Raw genomic sequence first — 13,246 nt, forward strand, 5'->3', positions numbered from 1 at the left:
TGCGGGGCCTCGGTCCCTGCCATGGGGACTGCCTTCCACCTTCCAGAAGCCCCGAGGCTTGGCGAGCAGCGGCCCCGCGGCTGGCACTGCCAGGCTGCTGCCTAGACAGGGGAAGCCTGGAAGCCAGGCCCAGGGCCAGAGCAGGGGCTGGGCACGTACCTCAAGTGGCCAAGTGCAAGCATGGCTTGCTGCTGCACCGCTGTGTGCAGAACATCCAAGGGCTCCTCTTCCAGCAGCACCTGCAGAGCACAACCGGGATGGCACCGGGCATTGGGCGGCACAGCTCGGCAGCGCCAGCAGAGCTGGTCCAGGTCAGAAGGGCCGGTGGAGCCCCAGTGCCCCCTCTTGCCCCCCTCACCCTTTTTGCCCCCAGTCCGTCTGCCCTTCCCCTCATACCCCCTCTTTTTACCCTACCACTTGTACCCTATTTCCTCCTTTCCTCCTCCCCCCCCCCTTTTTACCCTTTGCTTTTACCCCCCACCCCACCAGGGGTATCCAGCCAGTCCCGTTTTTTTGGGGGGGAGCCTCTCGGCTGGAGGGGAGGGCAGCCCAACACAGCTTCTCTTACTGTTTGTCTGGATGAATCGGAAGAGGTAATGAAGAGCATCCAAAGCCTCCCATCGTAGCTGCCTATTCTCTCAAGTGTGGCAAAGGAGGAGCCATCCCACCTACTGCCCCAGGAGTGTGAGAGGGGAGACCCATGGCCGGCAGCAGGACCAAACCCTCGAGGGGCTCAGGGAGGAGGACGCAGCGCTGCGGGGCTTCGGTCCCTGCCATGAGGACTGCCTTCCACCTTCCAGAAGCCCCGAGGCTTGGCGAGCAGCTGCCCCGTGGGATACGGGGCTGCCAGAAGACCTCAGTGGGCAGCCCCCGGTTCCCCCAAGGGAGGCGGGCACCCTTCCTGCCCTGTGCTGGCACTGAAGTTGGGTCAGAGCAGCTAGGGATCAGTCCAGAGGGATGGGTGCTCCAAGAGCTCTCAATGGGGCACCCCTCCCCCCGCTCGGGGGGAGGAGGTGGAAGAGGGTGGATGGGGGGGAAGGTGCCTTTGGTTTCTTTCCTTTGTTTCTCACTTCTCTATGATCCTATATATATAGGATAATAAATAGAGAGCTACATATATAGAACAAAAATATCAAATAAAAGTACTTAAATATGTTTAAGAAAGGTCAAATAAACAAATTTAAAATATCTTAAAATACGTATATATTAAATTTTATATCCCTATATGAGATACTATTTACTAAATTGCTTACAAATAACAGAACAGTGTGCAACAAAAGTCTCTGGAGAGGAAAAAGTATGTTGAAGACTACGTGTCGGACCAGAAGGCTGAGATTTCTCTCTTAATTTCCTAGTAAGAAAAAAAAAAGACAAAATTATGACTCAAACTACTATCACTGATCCGGGGCACAATCAAATGCAAACACGTCCCCTATTCATTCATAAGTGAAGGATTGAGACCAAAAACACAACTTCATGATGAAAGCGCCCAAGTGGACTAAATAATTAAGTAAACAGGTACAACTTTGGGAATGAAAGGTTTGGTTATAGAACTAACTACCTGGTGGTATCATCCTGACCATATATATCCAGTACCAGATTTGCCCTCCATGGAACAACGCAGTGTCTCCACATACCACTCTTTTATTCAAGTTGTCAATTTTTTTTCCCTATAAAGTTGGACTTTGCCATGGTAGCACTAATGTTGAATTTAAGTTCTCACCTCTGTATTTAGCAAGTTGAAGAGGAACTCTCTGTCAAAGCGTCCTGGTCTTCGTAAAGCAGGATCTATAGAATCCAGTCTGTTGGTAGCTCCGATTACCACGATCTCCCCTCTGTTATCTATGCTGTCCATAAGCGTCAGAAGAGTTGAAACAATGGAACTAATAGAAAAATACAAGTTTTACTTACCGGTTCAGTAAATTTTGTTACATTCCACATGACTTTCTTCCAGGAGTAGTCATAATGGACAAGCTTTTTAAGGACAAGACTCGTTTTAAGACATAAAAAATAGGTAAGTTAACACAGACCACATGCTGATCTCAGGCTTAGTAAATTGGTTTCAACTATCATTTAGAAGCACCTGTTTTGGCATTGAGTTACAAGTTTTCAGGATAAATTAACGTGTTCACAGTAAATTAAACAGGTCATCATCCTTTTTTTTTTTTTTCCATTCCCCAAAGATCAAGCAGATTTTATGTAGGTGCAAAACTGTAATACCTATGAATGTCAGAATTGCGTGGAAGTGCACTTAGAACAGTTGCAGAAATCTAGACTCAGGCCAATCTTTATCACAAAACTTTGTCATAGCCAGAACCAAGAAATCCCTACCCAACCACTAGCACATTGTAATCTCTTCACAGACCAAGCATTAGGAATCACCAACCCCATAACACAGTACTTTTCCCACACTGATGTATTTTTTCCCTAAGACTAAGATTGCAGTCACCAAGCAGATACCTCAGTGAGAATCTATACCAGCCTTACCACATTAGGGAAAGCACACCAAAACCAAGTTAAATATATTAGAAGCCACAAACTTGCTGGACACAAAGTTTAATCAAGACGTTTTAGCTGGGGTGCGTTTCATTTCTTAAGGGTAAGGCTATGCTGCAGTCTGCAGAGTGGGAAGTTTATTGGTCAAATAAATTGATTAGTACTCAGTTCTGTGGTGATGCAGGTCCACTGCTCCAATCAGGCATGCCAAGTTCAATGAGACCAGACATCTCAGCACTGCTACTCCAATTTCCAAGTTCTGTTCGGGTCTCTGAGACTGCTTGATCTCAGCATATAGATCGTGCAATTAGTGTTAAACTAAAAATGAAACTCTACAATGAAAGTGTACAACTGAGTATCAAGTATCCATTGTCTATGAATTCAAACTTGTTTATATTTTACATTTTCTTTGAAAGCTATACCTCCATACTGTATGTATATGGAAAACAATCTAAGTACAGCTTCAGCTACCTTAGCGACATTTAAGTAAAAACAGGAATTCAAAATACTTGTTAGAATCTGCAATGCGGAAGGCAGTGCTGTGCAAGGGCTACGGGTTATAAGTTTTGCTACCAGCTTGCCTTGAGGGATGGAACAACTAGGAATATATATATGAAATTTTTAGTTTACATAAGATACGGATATTGAAAAAGCTTCTGAATTCCCCTACAAGCATAAGGCTTAAGATTCCTAGAAAACCGATTTTTTAAACACCAATTTAGTAAGGCCAACAAATGATTAATATTTGCTATAACAGTTGAAAGTTACGCATTTTAGCTAACACCAAAGTTCTGTTTTCCAGGCAGGCTAGAAATTATGGTCAAAGTATGGAACAAAAGCGTAATCAGGTATAGAACTAAAGTGTTTTGAACTAGTTTCTTACTCAGCTTCAAACATTTTTGCTAAGGAATGTTGCAGTTTGAAGACATACTGAAGACATGTTTTCCATATAATTGAGAGGCTGCCTGTGAGAATTCAAACACTGGTAAACATCATGAAATCACAGGCATCATAGGCCAGTTGAAACAGGAACTAATCTGGTGAGTTAGCACCTAGGGGTCTCACTAAAGGAAAAGAGCCACAAAGACACCTCTCATACTATCATTTAAGAAATGTAAACAAGATCAGGGGAAGAAGAGATTTACCAGCTAGCTCATGCCAGTCAATTTGGAGTATTTCTGGCTTTAGTCAAACTAGCACAACTGGCAGAAAGCAATCAGAAAACAGGCAGATGTGAAGGAAAACAGAACTGTCTCCTCCACACTGACCTATAAATAAGCTTTGTGTGAAACAAAAAAGAAAATTAGCCTTACGTGGTTGAGCAACATAGTCATATTAATAGAAAACAAGAATGATACCGAAAGATCAGGGGGTTGGCCTGTTCTCCCACGTGCCTGGTGACAGGACGAGGGGGAATGGGCTTAAGTTGCGCCAGGGGAGTTTTAGGCTGGATCTTAGGAAGAACATCTTTACTGAAAGGGTTGTGAGGCATTGGAACAGGCTGCCCAGGGAAGTGGTGGAGTCACCATCCCTGGAAGTCTTTAAAAGACGTTTAGATGTAGAGCTTAGGGATATGGTTTAGTGGGGACTGTTAGCGTTAGGTCAGAGGTTGGACTCGATGATCTTGAGGTCTCTTCCAACCTAGAAATTCTGTGATTCTGTGAATGTGGTCTTGTTTACTGGAGCGCACAGGAGCGAGACCATCTATCTCGTCAAAGAAAATAATTGAAGGTCGCATCTGATAGGCCTAGCACGAAAACACAGAGTAAAACAGCATTATTTAAAGGAAAAATGCACAAAAACATCATGGTTGGAATGTCATCTAAACTACATCTTTCATTTTAGCCTCTGGGACCTCTACTGATAGAGCTACTGGAGTATCTGGCATGACTAACAGAAGACAGTCTGTCTCAACCCACTGTATCCGGGTGACAGGAAGCAAATCGTTCCAGTAGTTCTTACAGCTGACATTCACAGCAGAAACACTGGCATTTCCATTTCAGTGGGAAAAAAAAAAACTAACAAAATACGAAAAAAGAGCAAGTTCTACTTAAAAACGTTGACCACAGAAAATAATGGTTTCAACTCTGACAGAATACACTGTGCATTTCAACCTCACCTGTTCAAATAACACACGAAGTTGGCGTTCTGATTCCCCCACGTATTTTCTCATGCAGTCCGAAGCATTTCTCATAAAAAATGATATTTTCCTGTCACTTCGGCTATATTCACTGGCAAGTGCACGAGCAACTAGTGTTTTCCCTGTACCTGGGGGGCCATAAAATAGACAGCCTCTGCAATAAAAAAGCAAAAGTAGGCAGGAAAAACAACTGGGCTTCCAGGCAACATGTTACAATTGACTTCCACTAGATAATCCCTTCTTGCTTACAAACTAATCAAGCTGACTTGTACATAAAACAGAGAACAAAACCACTCCAACCCAACTAACCCAACTTTTTAAAAACACCAGATGGTAAAACTTAAAATTTTAAGACATTGCTTTTATTTTTAACCTACAAATATTCTTGATTCTATCCGTTTTTAAGAAACCACTTTTTGCTACTACTAAAACAAACGTTCACCGCTGCCAAAAATGTTGAAGCACGGAAGCATATTGATACCTTAATCGAACTTTCTCCTGAAAACAGCTGACTTACGATTTATCACTGTAATGAGTTACCTTGGGGGCTGAATATTGAACCGCTGAAAAACTTCTGGATACAGGAGGGGAAAAATCACCATCTCTTTCAAAGCTGCGATGTGTTCCGAAAGACCACCCACGTTCTCAAATCCAATCTAAAGAGAAATTCAACACAACAGAGTTTGTATGTTAAAGAAAGCAGCAATCTAGATCAAGGTTTCATCAGAAATTATCTCAGCACAACGGAAACATTCTGGGCAATTTTTGAAGTTGCTTTAGAGAAAACCATCAACAAAGGTAGTAGTAGATGGCACACTGAGATCTTTCGTAATCACTGGAAACACTCGCTAACACGATGATTAGTTTACGACTTACCGCACTATCTATTTGCATTGCATCTCCCTGACTTCTTCCAACTTTCTTTTGATCCCTCTGAACTCTCTTTAGGTCCTGTTTCTGACGTTTCACTCGAGAAGTCCTGATTTGAATTAAGGAGAAGTTATAGGGCTTCTTTTTCTTTAAGACGCAGCTCGAAGATTTTTGTTTTTCGTAATAATGCCAAGCAAATGTAGAAGACATTAATTAATATATAGAAGACCTAATTAATTGACATAAACTTACACAGTTACCTTCAGATAAACTTAAACATGGCTAAATATTCATTTGAAGGAGGTTCATCCCTCCCCTATTCTCTAACGACAGCAACCTTCTTGGAGATATGCTCTCGCCATCCTCACTGCTCTCACCACCGTCCTCCGTATCACACGTGCTAAGCAAGGGAGATGAGCAAGAGGGTGTAGAATCACTGATGTCATCTGCACGTCTCTGTCTGCAAGCAAGCATATAGACCAGAAAGTTCAAAAGAAAATAGAGCAGATACTCAGTAACACCAAAAATCAAGGGAATTCTATCTCAAAATTTACTCTGAGATCTATTTTCCAGTCCATTGTACTCCTTAGGAATATGATTTCAAAGGCCATGACATGATTTTCCTCGTGACAACTGTCTGCTTTCAAGAATGCTCAACAAAATATCTGGCAATCAACAGCATTCTCTATGCACTAACTGCTTACAGAATCCAAAAAGCCTTTATCATTACTAAGGCAATTTATGATTTCATTTAGATCTTTTATTGTTTAAGGTTAACTTCATATAGAAACATTAGTTGATTCCAAACAGAAACTAGAGTCAGTATTTGACTGATAACTTTTTTTTTTTTTAAATCTAACAAAACTTCCATAAAGCCTCTCCCTCTAAATCAAATACAATTATTTTTGGTTTTAAGAAAATCATTTGTATCCTTCAAGATTAAATAGTCTGACTAAGATTTTTAAGGGGGGATTCTGGCTTCAGTTCCAGAACCAAAGAATTTCAGTTACAGAAACCCAAGACACTACCTCCATTATCATCTTATCAGTGACCCACAAATATCGGATTTAAAAAAGAAACCAACTTAAAAGTATCCACCTCCTCCCCTCCAAATATTTCTTTCCTCTCTACCTTAAGACTACCAAAGTACCGTTCATAAACTTACTCTGTAATTACCACTAAACTGAAAACCCTTTGAAGCATTATGCAGTAAGGAGACTGACAGCTCTACGGATAAGTAAGAGCTATCACTAGCCATACACCAACCTGGCACGTCTCCTACATTTTTGTGACCCAGCATTTTCAAGTGATTCTTTCTGTCTGACAGAATGGGGCTGGCCCGAGTTAGTCCTCTCTCAATCTCTTTGTCTTACTGAAAGGAAAGAATTTAGAATAATGATACAGATACATTTAAGAGAGGACGATATCACAAGATAAAGAAAATGCCACGTGTTTCACTCATCCCTAATTCCAGAAGAATTTTTAACTGTTTTTGCTTTTCATCAGTGCATGGTACAAGTTGAAAACTACGCCCTGCTTAAAGGTGAACTGAAAATCACAAGAGCAAGACTATTAAGTGTGATTAAGTACTGTTATATCAAGGATACATAGCACTAAGTATGCCAAACAGCAAAGAAATACAATGTGCACAGGACACACGTGTCTGATAAAAACAGTGAAGTTCATGTGCAGAATGAAGGTACAGAACTGAAGCAGTACTGTGTGCGCAAACACATGTATTTGCATTCAAAAGTTTTATCTCACTTATGTGCACGAAATAAGGTTTTAAGAGAAACTGTGCGTTCAACCTACTTTCCATAGGAGCTTGGTAGCGGTCAGCAGGTTTACTCTGTCGAAGGTTGTAACGCCTTGGAACATCTTCACCATCATTTTCTTTGTTCTCACTTCCTTTTGATGTTTGTAGTGTACCACAACATGACAACGAATCATTAAGTACTTTTGCAAATTATATGAAATCCAAAATGCATTACACAGATGCCTGTAAGTTTTATTATTATCATTATTTTAAGGACACAGTGGATCCTGCAAAACCTTAAGATGAATTTATGCAAGTCACGTTTCAGAAATCACAAATCCTAGCAGATGAGCATGCATCTAGACATTGTTCTGTCCTCTCTGAAACTGCTGATGGACTTGTCATCAGCCTCAGTGTTTAACAACAGGCAAAATTCTGTCCTATTGCTTAGCTAAGATGCAGATCTTCTGAAAACAGCTATTTCAGAAAGTCGCTTCTTAGTTTCAGAAAGTATTTAATGGAAAGGGTTTTAATAATCTGTAGTGCTAAGACTAAGCGTAGTAATCTAAGTCCAAGTCTAGCTCTGCCACAAATTCTGTGAGCAATAATGGGCCAGACACAGGCTTGAAGCTCACCAATGAGAAAACAATGCCAAATGCACATAAGCTTAGGCCATTAGCTTCTGTCAAGTAACCTGAAGTTGTTTCATGAAAGATGGTAAAAAACACAAGAACCAGAGTGCAATTATCTACTGGGTTCTGGAGAATATCCTCTCATGTTAACAGCAGGACACCGAGGAAGGAACATACATACTCCGTTCACCTACCCGTTTGCCAAAAGGATCTTTTTTTCTTGGAAAGCACTGCCCTCTTTGGTTTTTATTTTTTAACCCCAAAGGCTGCATTACTTTCTGAATGCAAGGTAGGTGCCATGGGGTATACAGACAGCACACGGAAAATTGAGCGATCAGTAAATGAGTTTGTGATCACTACCATCTCCAGTCCTTGGTGTTCCAACACTTCTATCACAAAAGCATGAATTTCTCTGCTTTATTGCTCCTCTAACCCTTTCCTTTTTCCAATAACTTCCTTTAAACTTCCTTTATAACAACACTGACACTTTCCTCACTCTTTTCTGGCGTATTTTTCATTATAAAAGTATATTCTAGCTCTTTCCTGATTTAAAATTGTAGTTTGCATTTTGATCATCAATTAATTGACCCGGGCTCATTTCCCATTCAACATGCTATTTAAAATTCCTCTCTACAAGTCTCTACTGCACAGCTCCCTGAAACCCACACACTTTAACCAAGCTTCTCCCTCTAGACTGGCCCCCGCCTTGTATTCAAGCTACTCTTGTTAAGACTTTGAGCTAGTGTTTTCCTAACTAAACCTCCAAAGGAGTCAACTCTGCTTCTCCCTTACTAGTTCGTGGCCCAGCCATTCTTCCTCTGAAGAACTTCCCTCGGGTTCCCACCTGCCACTGTGCATCTCTCTGCTCCTCTGCGCCTCTGAAGGGAGGAGCAAACTATTTTCTGGGGCTCAGCCTCCTGTCACTGTCTCTCTGAGCTCCTTTGCAGGTGTGCAGGTGAGCTCTATCACATAATCTAAGTCGTCAGCTCATCTACTGCAACACCCTTTTCGGTCCTAAGTACAGTCTTGCCCTGTTCTGATCTGTTTAGAAAGCTCCTACGAGGATGATCTAATTTACTGCCTTAATCACAACTAACATTCTTCTTAAAAACTGTAAATTTTCCCATCACTTCCAAGTTAATATGGGCTTTCGTGGCTTAACCTCATTCCACAAGTCACTGAGTACCCAGATGACAGCTCCTAATCACAGGCCCTGACAGCAGCTTACAGTGACTGCCTCCTAAACACAGAAATGCACAACGCTATCTTCCCTCCCGCTGAGCTTCACGCTTGGGAGGAGCTTTTCATGCACATCTGGCAGCCTATCTATCTTGCTTCCTGAAAATTCTTGCCGTGCTGCTCAAAACCATGAAAACTGTCACGCTCCTGCTGTAGCGGTATCGCCGTTTCGCATGCTGAGTAATGCTGTCCATTTCTTTCCATTCCCACCTGTCTACAACCATCTGTTGCTGTTGCCTTTTATCTTGTAAGCAGATTGGAAAAGCGCTGTTTTTTGTTCTTTTTTTTTCACCTGTTCTGAGCTCACTACAGTACAGCCCTAGAGCTCATACTAAGGCTTGTGAAGTCAATAGCAACACAGAATTTTTACAGAAGACAAATACCCAGTAGATTAGCTTGTTTCAATTGTTTAAGACAAGGCTTTTGGTTAGAACAGAGTAAAGAAAACTTAAAACCAGAACTCACCAATCTCATCTGGACTGCCAGGTCCAGTTCTTTCAAAGTCCGACTTCACACAGGTGAAGATATCAAGGTTCTCCTAATTCCAAGCAGCAAGAAAGATCGGTCACAAACGTGCAGAAAAACAGACGTGCATACACGTACATCCACTGACAGACACGTCTGTCTGTTGATGCTTACACAGTAACATTATAGAGGCACCCCGTACACACACAAAAAATAAATTATTGCACAAGAGGAGAGAATGGGAATATGATTGCGTGCACCCACAATCAGTAACAAGAATTTCTGCTCTAAACCAGGGCTCAGTACATGCAGTGGTTAAATACTTGCCCAGATACAAAACTGAGTGCGTTAGTTAATCATAGGTTAATAACCTACAGCGTGACAGAACCAAGGAAAAAGAACTACCTTTCTAGCAGACATACCAAAAGAAATCATACAGGCGTGTGAGAGATGCTAATAAAAAGTACTGTGGACAATTCTGGATTCATTTCACAGCCCTGGGCAACCAGCTCTAGGTGTCCCTGCTTGAGCAGGGGAGGGTTGGACCAGGTGACCTCCAGAGGCCCCTTCTAACCTCAACCATTCTGTGATTTGAGAGAAAAAGAAGGACATTCAGAGCTAAACAAAAAGCTATGAAAGTAGGTTATCGGGAAGTTTTAAAATGATGTGCCTATCATTCAAAAGAACAGTAATTTAATAAAATAGTTTAATAGAGCAAAACTGAGACAGAGGAAGTATGATTGCTGCATACAACTTTAACAGGGGTTCCTCTAGAGACAGGGGTTTATTTAAGCTCTCAGGCAAGGCCAGCACACGAACAAATATACATAAAGTAGCCATCAGTTCATTCAGCTGGAAATTTGAAAGGCTTCCAGTTCCTGAAAACAGTTTGCAACCAAGGAAGAATTCTAAAATGCAAGTTAGGTCAATTAAAGAAAACAGCTCCATTTGCCTGTAACAGATGATTAGAGCTACATGATACTGGAGATTCTTTGTGAGCTCTCAGGAAAAAAAACGTTAACAGGAATCAAAATTCAAGTGAGTGACCACCAACACAGGAAGCTATGCACTGCCTTTTGTTAAGCTTTCCAAGTAAGTGTGTTCCTGAGCATGACGAGAAATATGATTTAGGAGTTAAGGATAAAAAGCTAAACAGCTTAAACTGCCAAGCTGATGGAAAGCACCAGTCTTTTTGCATATTCAGTCCCCCAGGCAGAGCTTTTAGTAACATTTGGAGTAAAAACCCAAGTCCGAAACAGCTGTTTGTAAACAGTGCCCATTCAAAAAGCAGAAGGCAATTCAGAAACTGGAGTGGAAGACATGCATTTCAGCATCTCCCCGTTATCCCACATCTTCTGCAGAAGATGCTTCCTCCACTCTTAAAAGATATCTGGAGCACAACCGTATCAGTAAGACATGAAGATATAACCGGAGAGCAAGACCAAGTGGTAGTTTAGACCACGCTATTCTTTGGAAGGAAGTTATTTCAGTTCAATTAAAATTACAACTAAGTTACTTCCCTACGTGAAATACTCTACAAAAGTGGCAAACTGACGGAGTATTTGCTCTGTCATTTGTACCTCAACATCTTCCCAACATCTTTGGCATCTACGCATCTGCTCCATTTCAGCCATTTTTTGTAGCACAACTTCCGCAGTACTAAGATACAAAGTTGACATGTAAGAGCAAAGTTAGGCATGTACGAAAAAAATAAAACAGCACACATAATCAGTAAGAGATTTTAATGGAGTATGCACAAAGCAAAAGTCATTGACACTTAGCCAAGATTTTAGACATTACCAAAAAATTAGGTCAAATCTTTATTTTTGATAGAGATTTAAGAACAAGCTTTTGAGGATTTGCAAACATACGCTGTTTTCAGGTTTATTTTCCCCTCTTACTGAGCACATTTAAAATATATATATTTAAATGCAGGAGGAAAATAAGAATTCTGACATCCTAGTAAGATGTTATAAAAAATTATGTCAACTTTTAATCCTACTTAAGTTGCTCTGCACAGTAGCATTAAGTCATTTTTTGTTAACCGAGGAAAGGCTGTTTGTTCTTCTCTACATGGGAATCTCAGTTTCGTGTTGTAGAAAATGATGAAATGCAAGGAAAGCAAATTCTGAAGCAGAAAACAATTTTGGCTTCAGAAACAGAAATAAACCATGGACAGAAACGCAGAATCCCTAGGACTACTTTGCTTTGACTGTATCAAACCGTCCTCAGTTTCTTAATCAACCATTACATTCACTTTTGTGAGTATGGAACAAAAAGTTCATTAAAAATGAACGCACTTCTGATGCTAAGAAAACTGCCAAATGGGGAAAACTCAACGAATTGAACTCTCAATGCCAGGAGCAGCCATACCTCTTTGCTGTCAAAATACAGAGCAAGTCGAGGCCAACATCATGCCATAGTGCAAAGGCTTGCTAAGAAAGATCATTTTAAGAGGTCTGCAAGAAAAGATGACTTACTTTGTTATAAGTTTGTCAAATAGAATGGACGAGTTAGTTATAGAGTACCGACTGCGTCCGACGCTACAGCTGCGGCGCAGCTCCAAGTCCCTGTTTTCTCCGTGGACTCGTCTCACAGTTTTTGCACCAGCTCTACTCCTCGATGTTCTGGTGACTGAAACGCAGAAAGGAAGTATTTTGAAACAGTGAAGATGGGATTCTCCTTATTTCACCATTGCTCTTGTAAAATGTAAACAGACAAACAAAAAAGGCACCCTGAAGTGGATTGATTTTTCTTTAAATTTCAGATCAGAAGTTGTCGTCACAACCACTGCATTCCACTTACTTATCGCTCTGCATGTTTAAACTGTCTACTTAAAACTGTGACCTGTAGAGAAATTCTTAAAGAGACTGAAAGCTAGCCAGACAAAAACAAACGTGCAACTTTTGTTCCATGCAGGAGGGAAATCTACTCTAGTTATTTCTGTCTTGGAAAAGGGAGAACAATCAACACCTTTCTCTAAGGTGTTTTCACTCCATTCATGTCAAACTGTATCTAACAGTGCTCAAAACAAACACTATTACATTGCAAGCCTCTTCCTAAGAGGTGTATGTTTTATTACTCTGTTTATGCATGCAGCACTTTCATTTCCTGCATTATGATCTAACAGCTCAAGGAGGTAAGAATCGTTTCAAGAGAAACACCCAAACACCACATAACTCAAACTCGTGCTTTTTAGAAAAAAGCCTGCCCATTGTTTACCATACAGCACCCTTTGGCACACGTTTGTTGCTTGCACTGTCATTAAAAGAGCCAAGAGGACAAGGGGAAGGGAAGAGCTACGCCACAGTGGTGGTAGGATCACAGCTAAGGTTTACTTTTGTGGTTGCCAACTATAAAACTAAGTCTGAACTTACCAAGTATCAATTTACTTTGCACAATTAGAACAGTTTGCTTTGTGCCTACCAAGCCGCAATTCACACTGCTCCCTCCCCAAGGAATTCATAAAATCTCCTATTTGCACCTACCTCTCTTCACAGAAAAGTCACTGATGAGTGAATTCAGCTGACTACAGAAGGCTTTGGGGCCAAATGAAAGCGATGGAGTGACCAAGTGCCATCCTCTTCAGTAACCAGCATAAATAGGTATCCCGGGGAGTTACAGCCACTTACCTGTGTTATATTCCTT

The 13,246-nt window shown here is 41.2% G+C and overlaps 2 protein-coding genes across 4 annotated transcripts in view; both read right to left on the reverse strand.

Annotated features, from left to right (window-relative positions):
- Nucleotides 1-1,302: 1,302 nt before the first annotated feature.
- Nucleotides 1,303-5,832, reverse strand: LOC137846472 (ATPase family AAA domain-containing protein 2-like). Of its 2 annotated transcripts, none has more exons than XM_068664435.1 (4): nucleotides 5,513-5,832; nucleotides 5,177-5,292; nucleotides 4,616-4,790; nucleotides 1,303-1,883 (listed from the first exon to the last, which is right to left on the reverse strand). In XM_068664435.1, exons 1-4 carry the CDS (start codon nucleotides 5,714-5,716, stop codon nucleotides 1,839-1,841), a joined length of 540 nt encoding a protein of 179 aa, XP_068520536.1. In that variant the 5' UTR covers nucleotides 5,717-5,832; the 3' UTR covers nucleotides 1,303-1,838. The 2 variants fall into 2 exon arrangements, with proteins under 2 accessions (XP_068520536.1, XP_068520535.1); XM_068664434.1 differs by lacking the exon at nucleotides 1,303-1,883 and adding an exon at nucleotides 3,874-4,243.
- Nucleotides 5,833-6,772: 940 nt separating this feature from the next.
- The window catches only part of LOC137846469 (ATPase family AAA domain-containing protein 2-like), an 83,312-nt gene continuing 76,838 nt past the window's right edge, over nucleotides 6,773-13,246 (reverse strand). The window contains exons 3-7 of one of the 2 annotated variants that reach the window (XM_068664429.1): nucleotides 12,079-12,232; nucleotides 11,179-11,257; nucleotides 9,599-9,671; nucleotides 7,319-7,410; nucleotides 6,773-6,878 (exon numbers count right to left, since the gene is read on the reverse strand). In XM_068664429.1, coding sequence (XP_068520530.1) covers nucleotides 6,876-6,878; nucleotides 7,319-7,410; nucleotides 9,599-9,671; nucleotides 11,179-11,257; nucleotides 12,079-12,232 — 401 coding nt within the window. In that variant the 3' untranslated portion in view covers nucleotides 6,773-6,875. Of the gene's footprint in view, nucleotides 6,879-7,042; nucleotides 7,415-9,598; nucleotides 9,672-11,178; nucleotides 11,258-12,078; nucleotides 12,233-13,246 lie in introns of those variants that run through there. The other variant, XM_068664427.1, reaches the window with a different exon arrangement.

This window comes from Anas acuta, chromosome 32, assembly GCF_963932015.1.
Source record: "Anas acuta chromosome 32, bAnaAcu1.1, whole genome shotgun sequence".
NCBI lineage: Eukaryota > Metazoa > Chordata > Aves > Anseriformes > Anatidae > Anas > Anas acuta.

Excerpts from the sequence above, each read along its gene's own strand:
- LOC137846472 (XM_068664434.1), bottom strand. The coding sequence starts at position 5,716 with ATGTCTTCTACATTTGCTTGGCATTATTACGAAAAACAAAAATCTTCG. Across the intron at positions 5,293-5,512 it reads CAATGCAAATAGATAGTGCG|ATTGGATTTGAGAACGTGGG; the intron begins GTAAGTCGTAAA and ends ATTTCTCTTTAG. Across the intron at positions 4,244-4,615 it reads TTCGTGTGTTATTTGAACAG|GCCTATCAGATGCGACCTTC; the intron begins GTGAGGTTGAAA and ends TTTTCGTGCTAG.